The sequence below is a fragment of the Canis lupus genome, chromosome 19, assembly GCF_048164855.1.
Source record: "Canis lupus baileyi chromosome 19, mCanLup2.hap1, whole genome shotgun sequence".
Classification (NCBI taxonomy): Eukaryota; Metazoa; Chordata; class Mammalia; order Carnivora; family Canidae; genus Canis; species Canis lupus.
The window spans coordinates 40,661,430-40,684,736 of NC_132856.1; the positions used below are offsets into that span (position 1 = coordinate 40,661,430).

Here is a 23,307-nt window from a genome sequence, read left to right on the forward strand (position 1 = left end):
GTAGATCGCAGAAACTGGGAGTAAAAGGGAGTCCAGAGGGCAGTGCGCCGCCTGGCCTGGGGCAGCCCTAAAGTGCTGGTTGCGGGGAAGCTGGTGGTTGGGCAGGCCCGCTGGACCTGACCTCTGCGGGTCGAGGACGTCGGAGCCGCCACACAAGAAGAAAGCAGGAGGACACAGCGTCCACTTTACTGGGTGGGAGCTGTCCCAGCTGAACAGAGCGTGGCCTGCTGGGACCTGACGTTTCGCGGTGCCTGCTGGGATGCCTAGCTTCTGAAAAGGCTATTGGTCCCGCCCCGAGGACCGACGAGAGAGCCAGCCAATCAGAGAAGGCAGCGTGCAGAGCGTGCGGAAGCGGAAGTGAGGTTTCCGTGGAGACAGCGGAGCCTGCGGAAGGCGGCGGCGGCGGCAGCGGCGGCGGCAGCGGCAGCACCTGCCAGCGGAGGCCGAAGCAGGGCATGGCGGCGCCGACTGTCCTGTGAGAGCAAAGCGGCCGCGGGGCTCGCCATGCGCCGGCGGCCCTGACATGGGCGCCAGCGGCTCCAAAGCTCGGGGCCTGTGGCCCTTCGCCTCGGCGGCGGGGGGCGGCGGCCCGGAGTCGGCAGTCGCTGAGCAAGCTTTGGTACGGCCGCGAGGTCGAGTCGTGCCCCCCTTCGTATTCACGCGCCGCGGGTAAGGGTGCGGATTCCGCCCCGGGGAGAACAGGCGGGCGGCGGGGCGCCCCACGTCAGAGGGATCTCCAGTTCGAGCCAGGAAAAGTCCCATGTTTCGGGCCCCCGTGGGATCAAGAGGTGGGGAAAGCAGAGCAGTCAGTTCCTAGAGACCTGGATGCTCTGAAGGTTTCCCTAGGGGAAGATTGGGCCTGCGGCTTGTCCATGGGCAGGCCCTCTGCACGGTAAAACTGAGATAAAGCCTCCCTGAGACTTCAGGATTTCTTCCTTTCATCCCTTCCAGCTCAGCATGCAAGTTGAAGGCTCCTAGCCTCCGTCTCCTCCAATTCTTCTGAAGGAGGAATAACCCTATTTTGGCTGTTTCCATACCCCACCGTGGTGGCGTTGGGTCTCTGAGGGTAGTAGCCAGGAAAGTAGGATCCTAGTGTTGAGGATGGAGCCTGGGTAAAAGGACCCTCACCCAGATACGTTCTTCAGATCTGGAGTGCTGACCTCCCCTATCTTTTCCATGGGCCCAGACGGACTACTATATTGGCCTGCCCCTGTTGGGCCCAGGGAAGTGGTACTCGTGATGCTGGAGACTTGACTGTAGATACTAGAAAGAGCCAACCGTGGTAGTTTGCCTACAACAGCCACCTGGGGTGGGTGGGGAGGATTCAACCTTTTTCTCTTTAGGCTCCCTCCTAGCTCAGGCAGCTGCCATCTCAGGTTGGCCCAAGGCCAGCAGTATTTTCTGGAGTGAGACACATGCCTAGGTCATCATGCTACCCACTCTAGAAGTCCTGGGTGAAGGCAAGGGCCTGATGTTGACGTGGCTACTTTTTGCTTAACAAACCAATGATGAGAACTGGCCTTGGCAATGTGCTCTGATACGATCTCTCTTCCTAGAGCCTGAGAGGGTAGCCCTGGCTACCATCCCACTCCCCACTTGCTTCTAGTAGACCCAGGCCCTAAACAAGGGTTTCTTCCAGCTTATTATCCTCTCTCCCTCCCACCAACGTTGTTCCTCCCCATTTGGAGATGGGTACACTTCCCTGTAGTCTGGTCATTTGCCATGACCGGGTATGGGGCTCCAGCCCAGCCCGTTCCCTGTCTTTCCACACAGCTCCATGTTCTATGACGAGGATGGGGATCTGGCTCATGAGTTCTACGAGGAGACAATCGTCACCAAGAACGGGCAGAAGCGGGCCAAGCTGAGGCGGGTGCATAAGAACCTGATTCCTCAGGTGAGGGGCTGGGCAGTGGTCATAGAGCCTATGTTGAGTATATGGAAGTAGACCCAGATGGGGTCTGCTGTCATGGTGGGGGCTTTTTGGGGGGAGGAGCTGGCCCTCACAAGCCTCTGTTTCCATGGCAGGGCATCGTGAAGCTGGATCCTCCCCGCATCCACGTGGATTTTCCTGTGATCCTCTATGAGGTGTGAGCCTGGGGAGTGGCAGGCATAAGCACTCCCTACCCCATCGAGAAAGTCCCAGGCTCAAGGTGTGGCTTCCATTAAGGAACCTAAGCTGGGGCCACAACCCTGAATAAACTGCATTGGCCTGGAAACTTCAGCTGTGAGCAGGGCAGTCCTGCAATATTGGTTGGGTGTTGGTTTGTATGTGGACAAGAGGTGGCTGGTGGCTGGCGAGGGCTATGGCAGAGTTACCAGCCCACCTTCCCCAGCAATCCCTATAAGGAGCATGGCAGGGCATATGCTGGTCAGGAATGCCTGGTTCCTGCACCCTTGCCTGGCCTGCTTTCTTCCAAGCTTGCCTAGGGCCCAGCCCTGCTAGGGGCTACAGCACTTTACAAGCAAGGTCTGCCTTCTTCCAGCCCCTGGGCTGTGGGAGCTATACACAAGTGGGAACTTCCTTTCCCTCATTTCCCTTACCCCCTTGTTGGAGCATTTCAGCCGTTTGCTACCTCGATTCCTTCTGTGTTGGACAGAGGCAGAGAGCAGTGCAAGCCTGATTCTTCCTGCCTGCCTGCTCATCTGTTCCGACTCTCAGATGGATGGACAGTTTTCTGGCTGTTAATAGGAGATGGGACTGGTGTGGGAGGATTCTCCCTTCACCCAGGGCTGGACTGATCCCTCCCCCATTGCAACTACTGTTGCCCGCCCCCCCCCCCCCCCACACACACACCCAGTTGAGAGGGCATAAGACAGACGGGATCAGGAAGGGCTATGATGCCTGTGCCTATGGGGAATTGCCCCAACCCACCTACTTTGTCTATTCCTCCTTGCCTTTGTGCCAGCCCCCCCAACACACACACACACACACACACACACCTACCTACCCCTGCTATTGGGAGGAGATCATCTGCCACCCTTTGGTGAGGGACAGCACGCTAGGGCTGGTGCCAGTAGCGGTAAGGAGCCCACCACCCTTTTTCCTACAGTATACCCATCCCTCAGGATCAGTCAACGGAAGGTACTAGAGCCCCTGGGTAGAGACATAAAGGAGAGATCAACCATAAAGGAATACTTAAAATGTGAAAGTTTGTAAATAGTCTAGTCCATGATGTTGGGGCAGAGTCTGATTTCTACATCAAAATGACTTTTTTTTTTAATTCCTTACTGTGCAAGCTCTGTGCTTTTAAGAGTATGGGAAATGGCTTGGGAAGGGTGGTCCCCAATCTAAGAAAGCTGTTGTGTTATTTGTTTAGTTTCAATAAAATTATTTGTAGACCCTGCATACAAGAGTGCCATCTGCTGTGACATCCAGTGTCTAGATTGGGCCACTCTGATGGCCCCCCATGTATATCAGCAAGGCTCAGTCCCAGTAAGCCTGAGCCCAGCCTGTGGTCATCCCAGCTGTGACCAGCAGGTGGCAGTGTATTCACAGCCCTCAGGGCAGGCCCCCTCAGAATGGAAGCCCTAACTTGTCTATTGTGTTTAATAGGTGGGGACTATTGGAAGGAATTGGAAGGCTTTGGGGTGGTTCACTAGGGATTGGCCCCACCTGCCAGACCTGATGTGAGACCATCACCTCAGGTAGTTCTCCAACAGCTATCCTGCCCCAAGCAGTGCCAGCTGACCTCACATGAAGTCACAGCACAAACCCCATGGACTGCCAAGACCCATCTTAAGTGGACAGCAATCAGATGGGTGCCACCATGCCCTTGGCCTACTGCCAGGCTATGTAGCCCAAACCCACCTGCTTCCTCCCAGGACTGCATGTGGATTCCACCAGGAGAATGGGCTTGGGGCTTCTATTCCATCATGCAAACTCACCCACCTAGTATGTTCTCCGTTTCTGACACTGTGTTCTCACCTCTAGTTGCACCCTATGTACATTTGGCCTGCACCTCTCAGGCCCTGCTATAAGGCTGCTTCTCAGCTCAGCCCTTGGCCATCAGCCCTCTTCTCGTTAGGGAAGAGGGAGTTTAGGGACACAGGCTTCTGGGTCTGGGGAGTTGGCCTGCCAGTCTTTTGGAGGCTTAAATTTGTCACATCCGGAGGAGGATCATCCTGTGCAGCCTTTGTAGTTCTTTGGGCACCTTCCCACTTTCCTGATCAGATGCCAGACATAAGGCCTGTCATCCTCCGTTATCCCCCTTACCGCCCCAAGGCCAGGGTTCTTCCATGCCAGATGGCATCCCATCTCCCATCACCACTCTCCCAGTGTGGGGGAACTCCCTGTGTTCAGCCTGCCCCAGCTGACCCCAAAGCTGGAAACAATGGGGGGTCAGGGCAGTGCTCCTCCACTCCCTTCCACTGGGCTGTGCTCACTTCCTTCCTGCTGGCTGCCTGAGGAAGTGTCCTGCCCTGGGACAGTCTGGTCTGGCCTTTGTTTCCCCAGGGGCCCCCACCCTCGCAGTTTCCAAGGCTTCTGTCCCTTGTGGAGCTAGCACAGTGGTATGAGGACACACCCTCCCTTGCCATGTCCTGGACTCCTTGGTCCTCAGGGACAGACTCTGAGGCATGTACCCAATTGCCCCAGTTGCCCAGTCTTCTGCAGCCTTCTGTTAGGACAGAGGCCCTGGGTATCAAGGAGGTGGGCTGGTAGGGTGAACAAGGTAAGCTCAGGGTGACTTGAGGATGTGCATACTTGTCCAACCCTCTGGAACAGTCTGCTGAGACTCTGCTGCAGCTCTCTCGGGCCAGCCCTGTTATAGGCACCCTCTTCCTATGGAAACAACCCTTTTCTCACCAGTTATGAGCTCCCTGCTCTACAGTGTCTTGGTGAAGTTCACCCAGGAATGTCCTCTGGCAGGAGAGCTGGAGGCCTATAGACCCCTCCCAGCCCCTGTCCCACCCCAACCCTGCAGTCACACACATCAACACATTGTCCAGTCTGTCACTTGGGATACTTCCGCTCTCAGTGGAAAAAAAAATTGACTCAGCTCCTGGAAGTTCCCCCAAATCCCCTCAGAACCAGTTCCCTTCTTCACCACCTGTTTTTGGGGACCTTGAGGCAAGCATCCCACCACTGGGGCCCTGCACTCACAGGCTACTGGATTTGAGGATGGGCCTCAATCCCAAGGGAAGGTTAAGGAGAAGAGCTCTCGGGGTTAGGAAGCTGCCCTGCCGGCATGGCGCAGGCTGTCACCTGAGCCAAGTCCCACAGCCTTCCTGTCACCTGGTGCAGTTCGCAGGGCCAGGGCATACTGGGGGAGGAGGGGGGAAGGCAGCCAGCCAGCAGGGCAAGCCGGAGGGAAACAGGGTCAAGGCGGTCCCTTCCCCCGCGCCGGTTCCTGGCCCTTTCCTCTCAGAGGGGCAGCAGGAAGTGAGGAAAAAGGGCTGGGGTGGGAGGCGGGAGCGGGTGGGAGGGGATGGGGTTTATCAAGTCGCCGGCGGGCTGCCCGGCGGGCAGCAGCTGGTGCGAGTAGCTTAGCCGGAGAGGCTCACCCGGGGAAGGAGGGAGGCCGCCGACCTACTGGGCCCACGGGCTCCCACACAGGTGAGCCCAGTGCAGGCGACTGGCCTGCAACCCCGTAGATCCTCTCGCAGGAGCTCTACCTCTCTCCTGTCCCTGGCACGCGGACGGGAATGGGCTGCTGGTGCAGACCCAGGCCCTTTGGGGAGCTGAGCCCTGTACGGGGTTCGGCGGAGAGGATCTAGGAAGAGGCAGGGAGGCCCGGTCTAGCTCCAAGCCTGCTCCTCAACAGGAGGGGCTCGTGGGGCGAAAGGGCTCCTGATAGCGGGTGGAGATTCGGGGAAGCCCCTCTAGCCAGGCCAATTTCTCTGCTGTCGGGCCGGGCACTGCTGCAACCGCAGCAGCCTTCTCAGAGTTGAACTAAGGCCTGGGGGGCTCCTACGGGCCTCCACAGAGACTGGGCCCCTACCCCCAGGGCCCGCTGGGCTTACCGGCCCCCAGCGGGGCCGGCCACGCTGCGACTCAAAGCTCGTGTTGCCAAGACAACCACTGCCTCCGCCCAGCCCGGCGAGGGCTAAACGGCAGGAGCTTGGCCCCCTCTCTCCCAGTCGGGCAGGGGGCGGGGCTTCCCTTCAGACTGGGACGGGGGGAGGGGAGCCCTGATCCGTAGGGACCTGGCAATACTGTCCAGGGAGGCCCGAGGTCGGCTCTGGTCACCGTCTCTCTCTCCAAACTACGGCCCCAGGGCTGGAAGCTACACTCGCGGGTACAGGGCCAGATCCTGGGCTGCCCCCAGCCAAGGCCCCGGGCGCCGCAGCACCACCTTATGGACGGGCGGAGGAACACCGCCTTCTTTATTCCCTCCGCGACTCGCGTCCCGGATGCTGTCCCTTTAAGCTGGCTGGTCGCGCGGCCGAGCGGAGGACTGTACCACCGGCCGCGGGCTGGTGGGGGAGGAAATCTTGGGCTGACTGGAGCTCGCGCCTGAGACTCCAGAAGAAGGCCCCGTTAGAGGGGCCTCACGACCCCAGATACGTGGCCACATTCCTCGGCGGAGGATCTGGGGACCCTGGAGGCCTAAAGGCGGCACTGGCTGCGCGAAAGTGAGGCCCACCTCCCCGCCGCCGCCGCAAGTCCTGCCCGGGGCCCACCTCCACGCTGGATTCTTAAAGGGCCCGCGGGCCGGGCTGCGGTGGGGGGCGGAGCAGCAGAGGCGCCGAGCCGGGACCGCGCCTGGGCGAGCGGCCGGAGCGGGCCGGGCTGGGTCGGGGATGGCGGTGGCCGTGGCGCGGGTCCCGGCGGCGCCCCGCGCGAGGTGAGGGCGAACGGTGCAAGCCTAGCGGCTCTCCCCGTAGGCTGGGTTTGGACCCTCGGGGATGCGCCCAGCGGGGCGGCCCAGGGACCCCCCCCCCCCCCCGGCCCGGCTCAGGCCCCACGTGCGGGGCGGGGGCGGGGTCCCGCACAAAGGCCAGGAGAAGTGAGCTCCTCCCCGGGCCCGCCTGGCCAGCGGGCGCGCGCATTCCCGGTGGCTGCGGAGGGAAGGGCCGGTCGCCGGCGCCGCCATGGGAGGTCTGCCGCCCCTTTGTCCCGGTGGGGCCTCCACCGAGCTTGGGAGAGAAGGTCTGCGCCTGAGACAGTCCTGACAGCCTCGCTCTTCCGCCAGGCGGGTGCTGCACAGATACCAGCTCTGCGGCTGTCTTCCAGCTTCCTGGTGGCTGCTTGAGCTCTGCCCTGCCTTATCCCAATGCTAGCATTTCTCTAGATCAGGAGTTCTTCACGGGGTACAGAGTGGGCCTTGGGTTTGGGGCTCTCTGAAACCGTGTGTTGTTGGGCGGTGTGCAGGCATCTGTATTTCTGAGCAGCGAGTCCATAGCTCAGCCTGCCAATTCTCAGACCCACAGATCTACCAGAGGTCTCTGCCCAGCCATAAGCCACCTGCTCCAGGAAGGAGCCCTATGTTCCTGGCAGTGAGTTCCCAGGGTGTCTTGCCTTCTCAGTGGTCTGTGGTCTCTCAGACCTGTTACAGTCCCCTAACTGGGCACAGTGCCCCACACAGCTTGGGCTTTGGGGGTGTGAATGGGTTTGTGGTGGACACCTCCAGGATTCTGTAGACTGACTTGCTCTCTCCCATCTTTCCCCCAGTTCCTGAGCTGGTGTCAGGCAGGTGACACCACCGTCTCCCTGCAGCCCCCAGCATGTGGGCAGGCCTGGGCCCTGCCGTCACACTGGCCCTGGTGGTGGTGGCATGGGCCGCCCAGCTCAAACCCACAGCACCACCCATCTTTACCGGCCGGCCCTTTGTGGTAGCATGGGATGTGCCCACACAAGACTGTGGCCCTCGTCTCAAGGTACCACTGGACCTGAAGGCCTTTGATGTGCAGGCCTCACCCAATGAGGGTTTTGTGAACCAGAACATCACCATCTTCTACCATGACCGGCTGGGCCTGTATCCACGCTTCAGTTCAGTGGGGAGGTCTGTGCATGGTGGCGTGCCACAGAATGGCAGCCTCTGGGCACATCTGAAGATGCTGCAGGAACATGTGGAGCACTACATTCGTTCACAGGAGCCTGCAGGCCTGGCAGTCATCGACTGGGAGGACTGGCGGCCTGTGTGGGTGCGCAATTGGCAGGATAAGGACATATACCGCCAGTCATCGCGCCAGCTGGTGGCTGTTCGCCACCCTGACTGGCCTGCAGACCGTGTGGTGAAGCAGGCGCAGTACGAGTTTGAGTTTGCTGCCCGGCAGTTCATGCTGGAGACCCTGCGCTTCGTCAAGGCAGTTCGGCCACGGCACCTCTGGGGCTTCTACCTCTTCCCCGACTGTTACAACCACGATTATGTGCAGAACTGGGAGACCTACACCGGCCGCTGCCCTGACGTTGAGGTCTCCCGGAACGATCAGCTGGCCTGGCTCTGGGCCGAGAGCACAGCCCTCTTCCCTTCTGTTTACCTGGACGAGACGCTTGCGTCCTCCACCCATGGCCGCAACTTTGTCAGCTTCCGAGTTCAGGAGGCCCTTCGCGTGGCTCACACCCATCACGCCAACCATGCGCTCCCGGTCTACGTCTTCACACGACCCACCTATAGCCGCAGGCTCACAGGCCTTAGCGAGGTACGTGCCTTCCTGGGCCCTGCCTTCTTCCCCAGGGTACCACTGCAGGTTTGGGATAGCAGGGGGACCTGCCCCCTAGCTGACTAGCTGCCCTAAATCCCCTGCCGTCATTCTCTCTGGGATCCTGTGAAAGGGTGGCAGAGTAGGTCTCTCCATTTTGTGGGTAAGAAAATCGAAATCCAGAGAGACTGAGAAATTTGCTCAAAGCTTCCCAGCACACCCGAGGCAGAGCAGGGACTTGGGACTAGGCATTCTGACTTTGGAGTTCATCCTGATAGATACATCCTAGATTCAAGTGGGCCATTGGCTTGAGAAATGGAAGCCAAAGTACGGAAGCAAATGGCTTGCACATCTAATGAGAAAATCTAACAACCTCTGCCTTAGGCTGGGGAGGGGTACTGGGCTGAGGGATCAGCAAGTCAGAACAGGGTTGGGGCCTGCCCAGCCTGTCTTGTCCTCACCCTGTGGTCTCGGTCTTCCCCATTGACTCTCTTCCTCCTCCCACACAGATGGATCTCATCTCCACCATTGGTGAGAGTGCAGCCCTGGGCGCAGCCGGGGTCATCCTCTGGGGCGACGCAGGCTACACCACTAGCACGGTGAGTAAGAACCCCCCCTCCACCAGCCTGCCAAAGTGGAGTCTGCAGGAGGCAGACAGACAGGTGCAGCTTTGGGCTGCCCACCTTAAGGTGGGCAAACCAACCTAGTCTGGGTCCCTTGTCTCACACCCAGGCACCTCTGATCCCAACAAAGAAAGCGTTCTTCCCCTAGTCCCAGGAAAGGAGTCATGGTATCCTGAACAGCCTTTGAGTTCCACCCTTACCCCCTTAACTCCCCTCTCCCGCCCCGCCCCCCCTGCATTTCCCTCTTCCCCTGCTGGGCTTATCCCCGTCCCCTCCTCCCTTCTCTGCAGGGACAGGGACAGTAGGGCTCAAACATGCCTGTACACATACACAGGTGGACACTGTTAAAAGAAAGTACAGACCTTGCAGTGTGAACACAGAATGTCCATCTGGGCCTGTGGGCTGAGGCGGCTGACTCTGATCCCTGGCCTTTGCCCCCAGGAGACCTGCCAGTACCTCAAGGATTACCTGAAGCGGCTGCTGGTTCCCTACGTAGTCAACGTGTCCTGGGCCGCCCAGTATTGCAGTTGGGCACAGTGCCATGGCCACGGGCGCTGCGTACGCCGTGACCCCAGCGCCAATACCTTTCTGCACCTCAGTGCCAGCAGCTTCCGCCTGGTGCCTAGCCACGTACCTGGTGAGCCCCAGCTTCGACCAGAGGGCGAGCTCAGCTGGGCTGATCTCAATCACCTGCAGACACACTTCCGCTGCCAGTGCTACTTAGGCTGGGGTGGCGAGCAATGCCAGTGGGACCATACACGGGCAGCTGGGGGTGCCCGGGGGGCCTGGGCTGGGTCCCACCTCACCGGCCCGCTGGCTGTGGCAGCCCTGGTGCTCACCTGGACTTCATAGAGGTCTCTCACCTGGCTGCCAGGCAAGCTGGCCTCTGCCACAAGAGCTCTGCTAGGCCTGTAGGAGCCTGCGAGGGGTGGACAAACTGGAGCCTGGGGAGGGGGGGCAGAGCCCCTGGGATCCCCAACGCGTCCATACCAGCTCTCACCCCCCTGTTCTAAGGGGGAGGGGCAGTCCCCTGAGAGGCCCCTTCTCTCCCAGCCTGAGAGGAAGAGGGGCACAGCCGGGCCAGAGAGGACCTGACCCTACTCTCCTGCCCCTGAATAGTTTATTATTATTTTTTTGGGGTCTCTTTTGTAAATTAAATATAAAACAACTGCTTCTATGCTTGGACTATCTGCACCTACCTAGGCCAGGACACGTGAGAGAGACTCGGGGTCTCTCAGGTTTGAGCTCAGCTCTGTCCCTGTGAGACTCTGCTGGGGACATCTTATTTGTTATATGCAGTCCATGGAACCCGGAGGCCCAGAGCTGCCCATTCTGCAGCTGCTCTGCTGGGGCAGGGGCCACTGGGAACAGAAGGATTCACATTGCACCCCAACACCAAGGACCTTGCTTTCTCCATATTGATAAGAAAGCAGTTGGGCCCGACATTCTGTGAGGGACCAGACTCATTGTGCTCGCCCACTTGCCCCTGGGTCCCTAGCTGGGCCAGTGCCACTCACCTCACGTTGCCCATCCAGGGAGAAAGGGGAAGTAGATATTTGATATTCCCTGGCTGGGCAAGTAGCCAGACCACCCCTCCCTACTGTTCCCACAGGCAGGGGCGTCTCCTCCACTCCCAGCTCCCAAGGGCAGTGAACTCCAGCCACACATGCCTCTTCCCAGCTGGGTCACAGTCCTCCACTGGGGTTTGGGACCTCGTCCCTGTCCCGCTGCAAAGATGCACAGTGGCGCGAGAGGGAGGCATCTTGAGTCTGGGAGCAGAGACGTCCTCAGAGGTCAGCCCTGTCCTGGCCATGGGAGAATGTGGCTTATCCCTAGCTGTCCCAGGGGAGAGGGGTAGCTGCTGGAGTAATCAGATTAGCTCTGGCCTACTTCACTCCCCTGCTTTTGAAGTTACCTGGTCTCTGGGAGCAGAGGGTCTCTGCTTCTCTTCTCAGTCATCAGACCCACACTTGGGGTCCCCTTGTGTTAGTGATGACGCCAGCCCTGCCCTCAGCATACACTGAAGGTGAGGAGACACACTCCAGAATCAGCCAAGTGGTGAAGGGGGCATTCCAGCCGCAAGGACTCAAAGGAGGTATCCTCAAGGAAGTGCTTTCTACACTGAGTTTTGAAAGTGGAAGCGGAAGCTTGATAGTAAAGATAAAGTGAGGGCAAAGACTGGAGGAAGTCAGAACACAGCTGGGACTTGGCAATCTGAGGCTGCGGGGTGGCCAAGGGGTTACTGCAGGTGGGGCGGGGTGTACGCCTGACCTTGCCTGATGGCGGTGACCATCTCACCTGTGCAGTAAACACACAGTAAACACACATGCCGGTGCTAGGCTGCATCTGTGAGCCACACCAGGAAAGAGTGCTGTCGTCAAGGGGGTGCACACTAGATGCAAAGGCCAATTCAGATGTGCTCGGGGGAGCAGAGTCTGGAGAAGCGAGCCACACCAAACTGATGTCAGCTCAGGTTGTAAAGTGATCCTCGTCCCTCTGGCTGGTGATGGCAGAGAATGGAGGGAAGGGGCTGGTGGTAGCATCGGGAAGGCAGTGTCAGTTCACCTGGTGGAGGAGGGGTGCCCAGCTGCTCATGGCCATGGTGGGGAGAAGCCTGCTGAGCAGAAGATGAAAATATTGGTCAAGGAAAAATAGGTCAAGGAAGAAGCTGTGACTTACTGCCCTCGCACCTCTGACTTCCCCTACCCAGCTGTGACCCTCAAACACACCTGTGAACTACCCTACCCACATCTGTAATACCCAACCTCTGTGACTTCCCATCTAGCTAGGAATTCTTCATACCTATGCAAAGCTGAGATTTCCCCCACACATATGATCTTACACAACGGTTTCCTCCCCCCAACATCTGTGATCTGTACCCATCTAGCTGTGGCCCCCTCCGTGCAAACCTGTGATAACATCACTTTCCAGGAGGACCTGGAAGACAGTCTCATGGAAGGTGCAGGGACCGCCACAGCTGTGGATGGGTGGGTGAGAGTAATGGGGAGCGAGGTGGCTCAGACCCGGGGTAGGCACGCAACCAGAGAGAGCAGGCAGGGCTGGACCACGAAGGTGGACTGACCCCAGACACACACAGCACTTGGACCATTCCGGCCAGACCAGCTCAGCAGGGGCAGGGCCCTCAGGTTGGGGAGGACTTCAGGTGCCCCAGCATCTTCCTGCTGTTCCACCATTAGAGATTCTCTGCTAAACTGAATCCAGATAGAGAACGCCAGCCCAGTGGTTGGCTGGATTGTGCCAATCATGGCACTAGGTTTCTGGGGGCACCAGAAGGTAGTATGAACCCTCAGAGAGGGAGTCAGGGCTGTCTTGATGTTCTGTCCACTCAGCCCTTGGGAGTTGTGCCAGGCTCTCTGAGCCTAATGGTCATCACTCTGGGACTCTACTTTGTGAACAGGATCAGTAGCCACCACCTCTGTGGTGATCCTGTGCTTGGGTCCTCCTGCTTCAATGCAGTCAGCTTCTCCATCCTAGCCTGGAGGACCAAGTCCAGATGACCGCAAGCTATGTGACTGACTCATTGACCACTGTTGTCAGGGGGCAGCACTGGCTCAGGCTCAGACTGGGCCATAGAGTCAGGTAGCACTTTCACCTGGACCAGGGACATGACGTTTCCTTCCACCCTGGCAGGTAAACCTGGGTGTGGGCACCTAGCAGGTCTCAAGAACCAGCTTCTGAATCAGCAAAGAAATGAAATCATAATGGAATGAACAAGCATGTGGTCACTGACACACCCATGGTCACACAAACATGGGGTCTCATAGTCACAAGACCGGAGTCTCACTGCCAGTCTCACTGGATCCCATGTTTGCACAGACATGCTCTACTGGAGCTTGCACAAAAGCCTAGAGCAAAGCTGAGCAGGGCTTCACAAGGATGCGCTCAGTGACCAGCCCAACTTCACAGACACAGTGCCTTTCACACTTGTCCCAAAAGCACAGGTGACTTACCCCCTGGGCATAGTCAGTGTTGGGCCTGGGGCCTAAAAAAGGTCTTCACTTTTTTAATCAGAGGAAGATACAGATTAATAATGAATATATGATAATGACCTCAGTCTGGATTGCATTTGTCTTTGTACCAGCATAGCTATAAAATGTACTCTTTAATGTTTTGAGGAAGGGGCCCAGAAAGTCGAAAGTACCCGAGCCCCACAAATGTCCTAAGGCACCCCTGCACAAGAGTATGCTCCCTCCATCTCCAGTACCAAGGATCCCAGATGCCAGTATCACAAACAGGCCTGTCCAGCAGGGTCTGCCACCCAGGCAGGCCCCCTGCATTGCTGCCATCCCCACCCGAACCCCAACCCAAATAAAGCCACAAAGCCCAGTGGAGGTGTTGACCATGTGGGCAGGGCCGCTTCCGGCCCAGCCCCACCTCCTAACAAGGCACTTTGTTAGGGATGCGAGGTGGCTCTGCTGCCTGGCCCAGCCCTCCGGCCCCAGGCCTGCCCCTCAGCCCGCCCCCAGACTGGGTGGGGTGACCCCCTGACAAAAGCTCAGAGTTTCCAGCAGCAGCTTCCTCCCAGAGTCTGGTGCCGCTGGGGCCAGAGTTGAGGAACAGAATCTTGCTGAGCCCTGCCTAGGCCCTCACTCGGGGGTCAGGAAATGTGGAGGATGAGGCCCTTCAGCCCTGAGGTCAGCAGGGACAAGTGGGCAGACTCGCGGGTATCCTGGAGGGTTGGGCTGACCTGTCGTTGGTCGCTGAGCATCTCTTCCTCCAGTGGCTGGCCAGGATTCCTAGGGGATGAGACAGGAAAGGATCCTCCATCAGTCAGGTCAGCCTGGGGGTTGAGGGCCTGGCTCTCAGCAGCTCTTCTCAAAACAGAAGTCATAGCTTCTGTCGCGCCCCCACCCCCACCCCCGCAACACCCCGGGGGAAGGGGATCCGTTAGCTTAGGCACACACTACACACACACAAAGCCTGACAAAGTCTGTGGGAGACAAGAGGGCAGAGGCCCCATCCTAGAGACAACTCAGATATGCACCCCCTCCGTGCCTTTCCTTTGCCCTCTGACCTCCCCGAGCCCTGAGCCAAGGTCAATGTTTACCTAAAGCTGGAGCTGGGGTGGATTAATGAGCAAGGGGCTTGGCTGGCCTTTTCTGAGTAGGGAGTCAGAGAGTTCAGAACCCGCTCTCAGCTTTGCCTCCCCTGGCCAGGTTTCCCTAGACTCATCCTCTGCCATGGCAGTCCATCTGCTTCCCACCTATGCCCTCTTCCTGACCTTGCTCGGCACCGCCCAAGGCTCCAGGAGCTCCGTGGTACCCAACCAGCCCTTCACCACCATCTGGAACGCAAACACCCAGTGGTGCCTGGAGAAATACGGCGTGGATGTGGATGTCAGTGTCTTCGATGTGGTGGCCAACCCAGGGCAGACCTTCCGTGGCCCCGACATGACCATTTTCTACAGCTACCAGCTGGGCACCTACCCATATTACACATCTGCTGGGGAGCCTGTGTTTGGTGGCCTGCCCCAGAATGCCAGCCTGGATACCCACCTGGTCCACTCATTCCAGGACATTCAGGCTGCCATACCTGAGTCTGACTTCTCAGGACTGGCGGTCATCGACTGGGAGGCATGGCGCCCACGCTGGGCCTTCAACTGGGACAGCAAGGACATTTACCGGCAGCGCTCACGGGCACTGGTACGGGGGCAGCATCCAGACTGGCCAGCTACTCGGGTGGAGGCAGCAGCTCGGGACCAGTTCCAGAAAGCTGCACAGGCCTGGATGGCAGGCACCCTCAAGCTGGGCCAAGCACTGAGGCCTCGTGGCCTCTGGGGCTTCTATGGCTTCCCTGACTGCTATAACTATGATTTTCTAAGCCCCAACTATACAGGCGAGTGCCCACCAGGTATTGGTGCCCAGAATGACCAACTGGGATGGCTATGGCGCCAGAGCCGTGCCCTCTACCCCAGCATCTACTTGCCCACAGAGCTGGAGGGCACAGGGAAGGGACAGATGTATGTGCGGCACCGTGTAGGCGAGGCATTCCGTGTGGCTGAGGATGTTGGGGACCCCTATCTGCCAGTGCTGCCCTATGCTCAGATCTTCTATGACAACACGAACCGCGTTCTGCCCCTGGTGAGTCTCCTGTGACCCCACCCACCTTGTAACCTATCTTGTCGGGCATTAGGTCTAATAAGTGAGGCCCACAGCCTTGGGGCACTTTTATCCATTATTTTCCATTCCTTGAGCTCCTACTGTGTGCCAAGTTCTGTGCTCTGTAGAGGCGATTCAGCATTCATCACACAAAGATGTAGTACCTGCTGTGTGGCACTCACAGGCCAGAGGGAGGACAGGCTTGCCTCTTGCCACCAGGGCCAGAGCAGCCCCAGGTGGCGGTTATGAGTTATTTGTCCCATCCAGCGGTGTTATGGCAATCTGCTGAGGGGAGGGAGGAAGGCCTCTCAGAGCCATATTGTCCCTTTCCCCAGGACGAACTGGAGCACAGCCTAGGGGAAAGTGCAGCCCAGGGGGCAGCAGGAGTGGTGCTCTGGGTAAGCTGGGAGAACACAAGAACCAAGGTGAGCTCAGGCCCAGGATGGGGGTGAGGGCTGCGGGCAGGGGTGGGGCTGCCAGGCTGACTGGGAGGGGAGACCCTGGCCCACCCTTTCTATCCCTGCAGTCCTGGTTGGCCAGCAGGTAAAAGAGCAAGTCAATGCCCTAGATTGGCCCATGCGTGATCATGGTGTCCCTGATGTTCCTCCCCCCCACTCAGGAATCATGCCAGGCCATCAAGGAGTATGTGGACACCACCCTGGGGCCCTTCATCCTCAACGTGACCAGTGGGGTTCTTCTGTGCAGTCAAGCCCTATGCTCAGGCCATGGTCGCTGTGTCAGGCGCCCTAGCTACCCTGAGGCCCTCCTCTTCCTCAACCCCACCAGTTTCTCCATCCAGCTCCCTCCTGGTGGCAGGCCCTTGACCCTACAAGGTGCCCTCTCCCGTGAGGATCGGATGAGGATGGCTGTGGAGTTTCAATGTCGCTGCTATCGTGGCTGGAAGGGAGTGCGGTGTGAGCAGCAGGGCATGCGGTAATTGGCCACACACCAGGATATACACATTGAGTACCTTGTTTACCTTAAAAATAAAATCGTTATTTTGCCAGCAAAAGTGGGTCTATTTGGGAACAGCAGAGAATTGCAATTTGAGACAAGATGCGGCGTGCTGTTGCAAAACCATAGCCAAGTCCGGAGAACAAAGAAGAGGAATGCTGTTTTATAAAGGGGGGAGTGGGAAGGGCCTGTTATAAACAGAACTCGTTGGAGTGAAGCAGGAGTTTGAGGGTGGTGGCTTTTCATTGTTACGAGGCTCTCATTGGCTGGGCTGCAATCAGAAAAATCTTTCCTCCCACAGGGGTAGTAAAGTAGGCTTCTCGTTGGGTCTGTAAAGGGCTTCAAGAAATGGTTATGTCTGAATTCCCCCTTCTTGCCTTTTGACTCCATTTAAAATGAGGTCTCTTTTCTTCGGTTTCACAACCTAATGAATTCCGAGCCTGGCCACAGCTTTCTCAAGTACAAGCAGTAAAACATGATCATGATCACAAGTAAAACAAGTCATGATCACAGTCAGGAGTACTCTCAGCCACCATCAAGAGCATATGCCTAAAAAAAAAAAAAAAAAAAAAGAGCATATGCCTGCACCTGTGCAAATGCTTAACAGACCAGGATAGTTACCTAAGGGGCTAGAGCCTCAGCACTCACCCAGCAGGGTCATAAACCTCTCCAGAGACACCGAGCCAGTCTTTAAACAGTAGCAATCACAAGAATTGACATTCACTGAGCACCTACTCTTCCCCAAATCCTGTGCTAAGCATTTTAAGTAGACTATAGCTCATTCGGTCCTAACACGACGTTCTGAGGCAACAGGCACACAACTGAGAGGGCAAGCACTTTGCCCAAGGCTGCACAGCCAAAAATAGAGAAGCTGAGATCAAACCCAGGCTGTCTAGCCATCGAGGTAAAGCCCTTTGGCTCCTACTGTGTGTTGAGAGTAACCAGCCCTGCAACCTGAATCTGCTCAGAGGGCCGAGCCTCGCAAATAAAGCTCTTGCTTCCAGAGCTAGTGAGTGGCTAAGACGTGCCGGCGCTGGGATCCAGAGGGCACAGAAGACGCTCGTCTCTCTCACTCAGACCTGAGGCTGTCGAGGGCGGCCGCTTCCGAGCATGCGGTCCAAATTTCAGGAGGAAGCTCTCCCTGACCGTTTCCACGCTGGACCCTTTCCTCCCGGAGGCCAATGGGAACGGAGACCTGCCGAGCCTAGGGCGGGGCGGGAGGAGGCGAGGCGGAAGCAGAGCGAGGTGGAGGGAGCCTGCCCGCGGCCAAGGATCCGGCGGGATGCGCCCCGGCAAGACCCCGGCCGAGCGCAATCCGGGACGCCTCGGCAGCGGCCAGGAGCGGGGACGCGGGCTCAGGGCGGGGCGCGGCGAGGAGGAAGCGGACCTGCGCTGGGTCCCAGCCCCCGGGCGAAGAGGGCGGGGGGGCAGGAGGCGGAGCCGCGGCCGAGGCCGGCTGTGGGTGTGCGTGGGCTCAGCGGCGGGGCGCGGGCGCCGGGGGCGGGGCCTAGGGGGGTCGCGCATCAGGCGGGGCGGCGCGGGCCGCGACGGCTGCAGTGCGTCCGCCGCACCGCTAGGGGCAGCGCGGGAGGCCGGCCGGGTGCGCGCCACAGAGCGGGAACAGGCCGGAGCCCAGCGAGGACGCGGAGCATCCCGGACCTTGGCTTCAGCATGTCAGTACCTCCCCGTCCCCCCTCGGAGCGTGTTCGTTCTCCCTGCCCCCCGCCTCCCCACGCGTGCGGCGCTCGAGTGGCTGTGTCGTCCCGCACGCCCTCCCTGCGTCTGTCGTTCCCTCCCAGAGCGTGCCGAGCCACACCCACCCAGCTAAGCTCCCGAAGTACCCCCCCAAGACTCAACGGTTTGTCACCCACTAGGAGGGAGGGGGAAACCGAGGTACAGGAGAGCCTTCCTGCCTCTCTCTGAGGACACAGGAGCCCCCCTCACAATGGGTGGGGTCGGCACCGAAAGGGTTAAGCCCGCGGGGAAGTCTGGGGCTCCAAGCCTGGGGGCGGATCCTGGGGCTTCCTCCCTCTGGGTCCAGCCAGGGCTGAGGCAGCTGCGGAGGCGGCTGGTGCAGGTGAGGGGCGTTCGGCCCTCTGAGTGTGTGTAGTGGGGGAGGGGAGGAGACGCCTCCCTGTGCATGCCTACCTGTGCCGTGTGGAATTGGCCTCAAGCTTAGGGGACTCTGGGGAGGTGGCGAAGGGGAGCCAAGACGTCCTCTGGAGCAGGTGAGTAGAAGGGTGAGGCCCAGTGGACCCCCTACCGCCAGAAACACCACCCCCAGCATGGACCCTCCTGGCAGCAGGGCCTGGGGTAGGAAGGGCAAACAATGGGGGTTAGGCGCAGGAGGCCTGAGCCCCCAACCTGGTGGCCGTTGGACACCCTTGTGGATTTAGGAAGGAAGCTGTGGTCCTTATCTAGGGTGACTATGAAACTCAGGCCAATGGGGAACCAAGCCTGCAAGAGCCACATTGCTGTGGGACCTTGAGCTAGGCCCCTTGCCATTGCTGCTGGAGCCCCATCTGAGGGGATACTTGGGTCTGTGCCCAAGCAAAGTGTCCCAAGCTGCGCAGTGTTGGGGAGGGGGCATGGGCTCTGTGCTCCTGGCAGGAAAGCCGGTTCAGGAAGGGGAAAAACCGATTCTAATGGGTGGGTGAGTGGTGCCTGAGGATCAGTCAGGTGGCAGGCATGGTCCAAGTGGTCAGAAAGGCTGGGACCTAGAATGCAGGGAAAAGGAAGGGACGGGGAGCTGCTCTTCTTGCAAAGGGAATCTTGGGTAGGTTTAAGTAGAGGGTCATGGCACCTAGCTTGCGTGTTTTGTCTGATGGCCAGCCAGCCAAGACAGTATAAGCTAAATCCACTGTCCTGTGGAGGACAAAGTTGTAGCCACAGCAGGCTGGGGCCAGGACCTTTGGGTTCTTCCCAGCCTTTAGCCTTCGGCCTCCCTCCTATATAGGGCAGGACACCCTATTTTCTCTGCTGTCCACCTGAGTCAGGTATAGGGGATGGTCTCCAGGTCACCTGTGCCATCAGGTGAGTATGGGGACAAGGTGTAGCTTACCAGTTCCAGGTCGCATGGCTTACCTAGCACTTGGTCAGGCCCTCCCTGCCCCAATCCTGTCTGTCCTCCGTCTTGGCACAGCCTAGCATGGCTGTTGTCCACAGGAAGAGCACCTTTGGGTTCTGAGGAGATCCCAGTGTCTGGAGCCTGTACCCTTAATCTCCAGCCTGCGAGTGAGACACCTGCAACCCAGCAGGAGAGGACCTTGGCTCCTAGCCTGACTCAGCTGAGCCTGGTCCGGAACTTACATGTAGGTGAGAGCTTATTCTGAGCCCCGGCCCACCAAAGCTGGCCCCTACCCTAGACCCTACACACCAGGTAGAGCTGATCTTGAGTACCAGCCCAGCCGAGCTGACTCTGGATCCTGTACACCAGCCAGAACTGACCCTGAGCCCCAGGGTAGCTGAGCTGACCCCGGGTTCTGCATGCCATCCAGAGATGACCCTCAGTCCTGGCTCAACCGAGCTGACCCTGGAGCCCGCACACCAGCCAGAGGAGACCCCCGTCCCCAGCCTGGCTGAGCTGACCCTGGAGCCTGTGCACTGCCGACCTGAGCTCCTGGATGCCTGTGCCGACCTCATCAATGAGCAGTGGCCCCGCAGCCGTGCCTCCCGCCTGCACTCCTTGGGCCAGTCCTCAGATGCCTTCCCCCTCTGCCTGATGCTGCTGAGCCCCCGCCCCACACCCGAGGCAGCCCCCATTGTGGTGGGTCATGCCCGCTTGTCACGGGTGCTGGACCGGCCCCAGAGCCTCCTAGTGGAGACAGTGGTGGTGGCCCGGGCTCTGAGGGGCCGCGGCTTTGGTCGCCGCCTTATGGAAGGCCTGGAGGATTTTGCTCAGGCCCGGGGCTTCCGCCGGCTGCACCTCACCACCCACGACCAGCTGCAGTTCTATGCCCACCTGGGCTATCACCTGGGTGAGCCTGTGCAGGGCCTAGTCTTCACTAGCCGACGGCTATCTGCCACCCTGCTCAGGGCCTTTCCCAGAGCCCCCTCTCCCCGGCCACCCTACAAGGCTCCTAGTGTAACTGCCCAAACTGCCCCAAGAGCCCACAAGGGGCCATCGTTGCCACCACCCCCTCCCCTGCCTGAGCCCTTGACCTCCTCTCTCCCACCTCCCGCTGGGCTCCCTCCACAAAGCCTGCTGGAGACTCAGTACCAGGATCTGAGAGGATGCCCCATATTCTGGATGGAAAAGGACATCTGAGGGCTACCCAGGGCAGGGCACTGTCCTTCAGGGTCGATGGACTGCTTAGGACACTACCAGCCTCAGCCCATGGGCCATACCTCAGGCTCTAGCCCCTGGGGACAGCTTTAGCCTGACCACACTTCCTGAGTGCCAGTGGGGCTGGGAGATTGATTGCTCCATAGCTGTGGCTCAGAGCTGACAACGTGGTGGAATAAAGGCTTCTGTTGGGTGTGGCTGTGACAGTTTATTTGTTGACCCAGCCTCATCTTAGATCCCCTATCTCTGTGAGATCTGCTAGATCCACCTTGGTCCCGGGGCCATGGATAAAGGGACACCTTTGCCCTTTGCCTCTCTTACTCTCCCAGGCCCAGGTGACAAGATGTTTGTTCCCTTCCACATTCACTCATCACCATCCACTGAGTGCCTACTGTATGTTAGGCCCTAGGCTGGACCAAGGCAATGGGCAACTAGGTAGACAGGTGTGCAGTGGCAGGATCTATGTTGGACAGTGGAGCGCGAGTGCCCTCAGTCCATTTGGAGATCAGGGGGAGATGTTGTCACAGCAGAGACCTGAGCACTAAGGAGGAGTTAAACCAGGCAAGGGGGAGGGTGTTAAGTTCTTGGGGCAGAGAATAAGGTGGACAGAGGACAGAAGGGGCCTGGTGAGTGCTGTGAATGGGCAGTGCACCAGAGGGTGCAGTGGTGCCGTGACAGAGACGGGAAGCATGGGAGGGGAGCTGCCCAGGCTGATATATGGCATAGCTGGTCTGAGAGGGCTGGAGGACCACCTGGGGACCATGCTTTCCCTGCCCCCCCCCCCCCATCCTTGGGAGTAGTTGGGGGAATGTTCCTGACTTTCCCTGCTATGTGCAAGGTGCAGCCATGGCCATGGCCTCTAAGCTCAGCCCCTCTCTCCTGCAGGTTTCCATCCCTGGGGCATGATCATGCGGCTGGGCCTGGCCCTGGTGCTTGGAGTGGCCCTGTGCCTGGGGTTTGACCAGCTTCCCCTGTGGGCTCCTGAACGCCCCTTCTCTGTGCTGTGGAACATACCCTCAGCACACTGTAAGACCCGCTTTGGTGTGCACCTGCCACTAGAGGCCCTGGGCATCACAGCCAACCGTGGCCAGCGTTTCCGTGGCCAGAACATCACCATCTTCTACAAGAACCAGCTCGGCCTCTATCCCTACCTTGGACCCAGGGGCATAACTCACAATGGGGGCATCCCCCAGGTTGTCCCTCTTGACCGCCACCTGGCCCGGGCTGCCTACCAGATCCATCGAAGCCTAGGTCGTGGCTTCACTGGCTTGGCAGTGCTAGACTGGGAGGAATGGAGCCCACTTTGGGCTGGGAACTGGGGCCGCCGCCGAGCCTATCAGGCAGCCTCATGGGCTTGGGCACAACGGGTATTCCCCCACCTGGACCCCCAGGAGCAGTTCCACAAGGCCCGTGCTGGCTTTGAACAGGCAGCCCGTGCCCTGATGGAGGACACACTGAGGCTGGGCCAGGCACTGCAGCCCCATGGGTTCTGGGGCTTCTATCGCTTCCCAGCCTGTAGCAATGGCTGGCATGGTACTGCTTCCAATTATACAGGCCACTGCCACCCAGCTGCTCTCGCCCGCAACACCCAACTTCATTGGCTCTGGGCTGCCTCCAGCGCCCTCTTCCCTAGCATCTACCTCCCACCCAGGCTGCCACCTACTCACCACCAGGCATTTGTCCGATACCGCCTGGAGGAGGCCTTCCGTGTAGCTTTCATTGGGCACCCACATCCCCTGCCTGTCCTAGCCTATGCCCGCCTCACATATCGGAGCACTGGGAGGTTCCTGTCCCAGGTGAGTGAAAGTTGAGATCTAGAGGTCTGAGTGGGGAAGGATGGCCCTGTCCTAGGAAGGTCTGAAGAGAATACCCTTGCCCAGGGGAGTCTGATGGGGAGGCCCTGATCTAGGTCTTAATGGGGAGGTCCTATCCTATCCTGGATCATCTGAAATGGAAATATGCCTCTGCCTTGGAAAATCTTGAGGGGGAAGGCGAAGCCCAGCCTTTGGAGCACTGGTCTGAGGGGAGACATTCTCTGAGTGGAGGACCTGAGAAGCCACTCAGAGGCTAAGTGCCAAGAAACCTTACTCTAAAGGTGGAATCAGATCCTAACAACAAACCAGAAAATTTCCTGGGAAGGTAGAGGTAGGCCCAGATGGATCTGGCCAGCTCAGTCCTGGCTTAGCAGCTCTTTGCCTCCAGGATGACCTTGTGCAGACCATTGGTGTGAGTGCAGCACTAGGGGCAGCCGGCGTGGTGCTCTGGGGGGACCTGAGCTTCTCCAGCTCTGAGGTGATCATTGCCCTCCAACCTGCCATGCAACCCATGCTGGAGTCCCAGGGTTGGGGGAAAGACCATGTCAGAGCCATGGAGCAGGAGCATTGATACATCCTTCTCCTCTCCTCAGGAGAAGTGCTGGCATCTCCGTGACTACCTAGTGGACACCCTGGGCCCCTATGTAATCAACGTGACCAGGGCAGCCATAGCCTGCAGTCACCAGCAGTGCCATGGCCATGGGCGCTGTGCCTGGCAAGATGGAGGACAGCTGGAAGCCTTTCTGCACCTGCAGCCAGATGGCAGCCCTGGAGCCTGGGAGTCCTTTAGTTGCCGATGTTATCCGGGCTGGGCTGGCCCTACCTGCCAGGAGCCCAGGCCTGCAGCTAGGCCTGAATAAGCAGCATAAAGCCAGAAGTTACCTGCCTCTGAGTCTCTTGTCCCTGCTGCCATTTTTCCAGTCCTGGAG

General features: G+C 58.8%; 5 protein-coding genes and 1 long non-coding RNA gene across 12 annotated transcripts; 5 read left to right on the plus strand and 1 right to left on the minus strand.

Annotated features, from left to right (window-relative positions):
• The first annotated feature begins 365 nt into the window (after positions 1-365).
• TUSC2 (tumor suppressor 2, mitochondrial calcium regulator) lies at positions 366-3,351 on the plus strand. Its single transcript, XM_072786131.1, has 3 exons — positions 366-669; positions 1,774-1,894; positions 2,026-3,351. Exons 1-3 carry the CDS (start codon positions 524-526, stop codon positions 2,089-2,091), a joined length of 333 nt encoding a protein of 110 aa, XP_072642232.1. The 5' UTR covers positions 366-523; the 3' UTR covers positions 2,092-3,351.
• A 1,910-nt stretch (positions 3,352-5,261) lies between these two features.
• On the plus strand, positions 5,262-10,383 carry HYAL2 (hyaluronidase 2). Of its 5 annotated transcripts, none has more exons than XM_072786117.1 (4): positions 5,262-5,380; positions 7,613-8,583; positions 9,093-9,182; positions 9,648-10,383. In XM_072786117.1, exons 2-4 carry the CDS (start codon positions 7,666-7,668, stop codon positions 10,056-10,058), a joined length of 1,419 nt encoding a protein of 472 aa, XP_072642218.1. In that variant the 5' UTR covers positions 5,262-5,380; positions 7,613-7,665; the 3' UTR covers positions 10,059-10,383. The 5 variants fall into 5 exon arrangements, with proteins under 5 accessions (XP_072642218.1, XP_072642215.1, XP_072642216.1 ...); XM_072786114.1 differs by lacking the exon at positions 5,262-5,380 and adding an exon at positions 5,418-5,554; XM_072786115.1 differs by lacking the exon at positions 5,262-5,380 and adding an exon at positions 6,633-6,785.
• On the minus strand, positions 9,551-15,967 carry LOC140610271 (uncharacterized). The gene is made up of 2 exons (XR_012011997.1): positions 13,915-15,967; positions 9,551-11,820 (listed from the first exon to the last, which is right to left on the minus strand). It is a non-coding gene; the product is annotated as an uncharacterized lncRNA (long non-coding RNA).
• On the plus strand, positions 10,538-16,337 carry HYAL1 (hyaluronidase 1). Its single transcript, XM_072786119.1, has 4 exons — positions 10,538-13,861; positions 14,384-15,307; positions 15,661-15,750; positions 15,945-16,337. The coding sequence occupies exons 1-4, from the start codon at positions 13,832-13,834 to the stop codon at positions 16,260-16,262; spliced, it is 1,362 nt and encodes a 453-aa protein (XP_072642220.1). The 5' UTR covers positions 10,538-13,831; the 3' UTR covers positions 16,263-16,337.
• A 1,052-nt stretch (positions 16,338-17,389) lies between these two features.
• Positions 17,390-20,763, plus strand: NAA80 (N-alpha-acetyltransferase 80, NatH catalytic subunit). Its single transcript, XM_072788166.1, has 3 exons — positions 17,390-18,137; positions 19,445-19,594; positions 19,720-20,763. Exons 1-3 carry the CDS (start codon positions 17,390-17,392, stop codon positions 20,544-20,546), a joined length of 1,725 nt encoding a protein of 574 aa, XP_072644267.1. The 3' UTR covers positions 20,547-20,763.
• HYAL3 (hyaluronidase 3) lies at positions 17,821-23,270 on the plus strand. Of its 3 annotated transcripts, XM_072786135.1 has the most exons (4): positions 17,821-17,952; positions 21,450-22,360; positions 22,767-22,856; positions 22,972-23,270. In XM_072786135.1, exons 2-4 carry the CDS (start codon positions 21,467-21,469, stop codon positions 23,236-23,238), a joined length of 1,251 nt encoding a protein of 416 aa, XP_072642236.1. In that variant the 5' UTR covers positions 17,821-17,952; positions 21,450-21,466; the 3' UTR covers positions 23,239-23,270. The 3 variants fall into 3 exon arrangements, with proteins under 3 accessions (XP_072642236.1, XP_072642237.1, XP_072642238.1); XM_072786136.1 differs by lacking the exon at positions 22,767-22,856; XM_072786137.1 differs by lacking the exons at positions 17,821-17,952; positions 22,767-22,856 and adding an exon at positions 18,159-18,356.
• Positions 23,271-23,307: the final 37 nt, after the last annotated feature.

Excerpts from the sequence above, each read along its gene's own strand:
- HYAL1 (XM_072786119.1), top strand. The coding sequence starts at position 13,832 with ATGTGGAGGATGAGGCCCTTCAGCCCTGAG. Across the intron at positions 13,862-14,383 it reads TGAGGCCCTTCAGCCCTGAG|GTTTCCCTAGACTCATCCTC; the intron begins GTCAGCAGGGAC and ends TCCCCTGGCCAG. Across the intron at positions 15,308-15,660 it reads CGAACCGCGTTCTGCCCCTG|GACGAACTGGAGCACAGCCT; the intron begins GTGAGTCTCCTG and ends CCCTTTCCCCAG.
- NAA80 (XM_072788166.1), top strand. The coding sequence starts at position 17,390 with ATGCGGTCCAAATTTCAGGAGGAAGCTCTCCCTGACCGTTTCCACGCT. Across the intron at positions 18,138-19,444 it reads TACCCCCCCAAGACTCAACG|GAAGAGCACCTTTGGGTTCT; the intron begins GTTTGTCACCCA and ends TGTTGTCCACAG. Across the intron at positions 19,595-19,719 it reads GGTCCGGAACTTACATGTAG|AACTGACCCTGAGCCCCAGG; the intron begins GTGAGAGCTTAT and ends TACACCAGCCAG.
- HYAL2 (XM_072786117.1), top strand. The coding sequence starts at position 7,666 with ATGTGGGCAGGCCTGGGCCCTGCCGTCACACTGGCCCTGGTGGTGGTG. Across the intron at positions 8,584-9,092 it reads GGCTCACAGGCCTTAGCGAG|ATGGATCTCATCTCCACCAT; the intron begins GTACGTGCCTTC and ends CCTCCCACACAG. Across the intron at positions 9,183-9,647 it reads CAGGCTACACCACTAGCACG|GAGACCTGCCAGTACCTCAA; the intron begins GTGAGTAAGAAC and ends CTTTGCCCCCAG.
- TUSC2 (XM_072786131.1), top strand. The coding sequence starts at position 524 with ATGGGCGCCAGCGGCTCCAAAGCTCGGGGCCTGTGGCCCTTCGCCTCG. Across the intron at positions 670-1,773 it reads TTCGTATTCACGCGCCGCGG|CTCCATGTTCTATGACGAGG; the intron begins GTAAGGGTGCGG and ends CTTTCCACACAG. Across the intron at positions 1,895-2,025 it reads ATAAGAACCTGATTCCTCAG|GGCATCGTGAAGCTGGATCC; the intron begins GTGAGGGGCTGG and ends TTTCCATGGCAG.
- HYAL3 (XM_072786135.1), top strand. The coding sequence starts at position 21,467 with ATGATCATGCGGCTGGGCCTGGCCCTGGTGCTTGGAGTGGCCCTGTGC. Across the intron at positions 22,361-22,766 it reads CTGGGAGGTTCCTGTCCCAG|GATGACCTTGTGCAGACCAT; the intron begins GTGAGTGAAAGT and ends CTTTGCCTCCAG. Across the intron at positions 22,857-22,971 it reads TGAGCTTCTCCAGCTCTGAG|GAGAAGTGCTGGCATCTCCG; the intron begins GTGATCATTGCC and ends TCCTCTCCTCAG.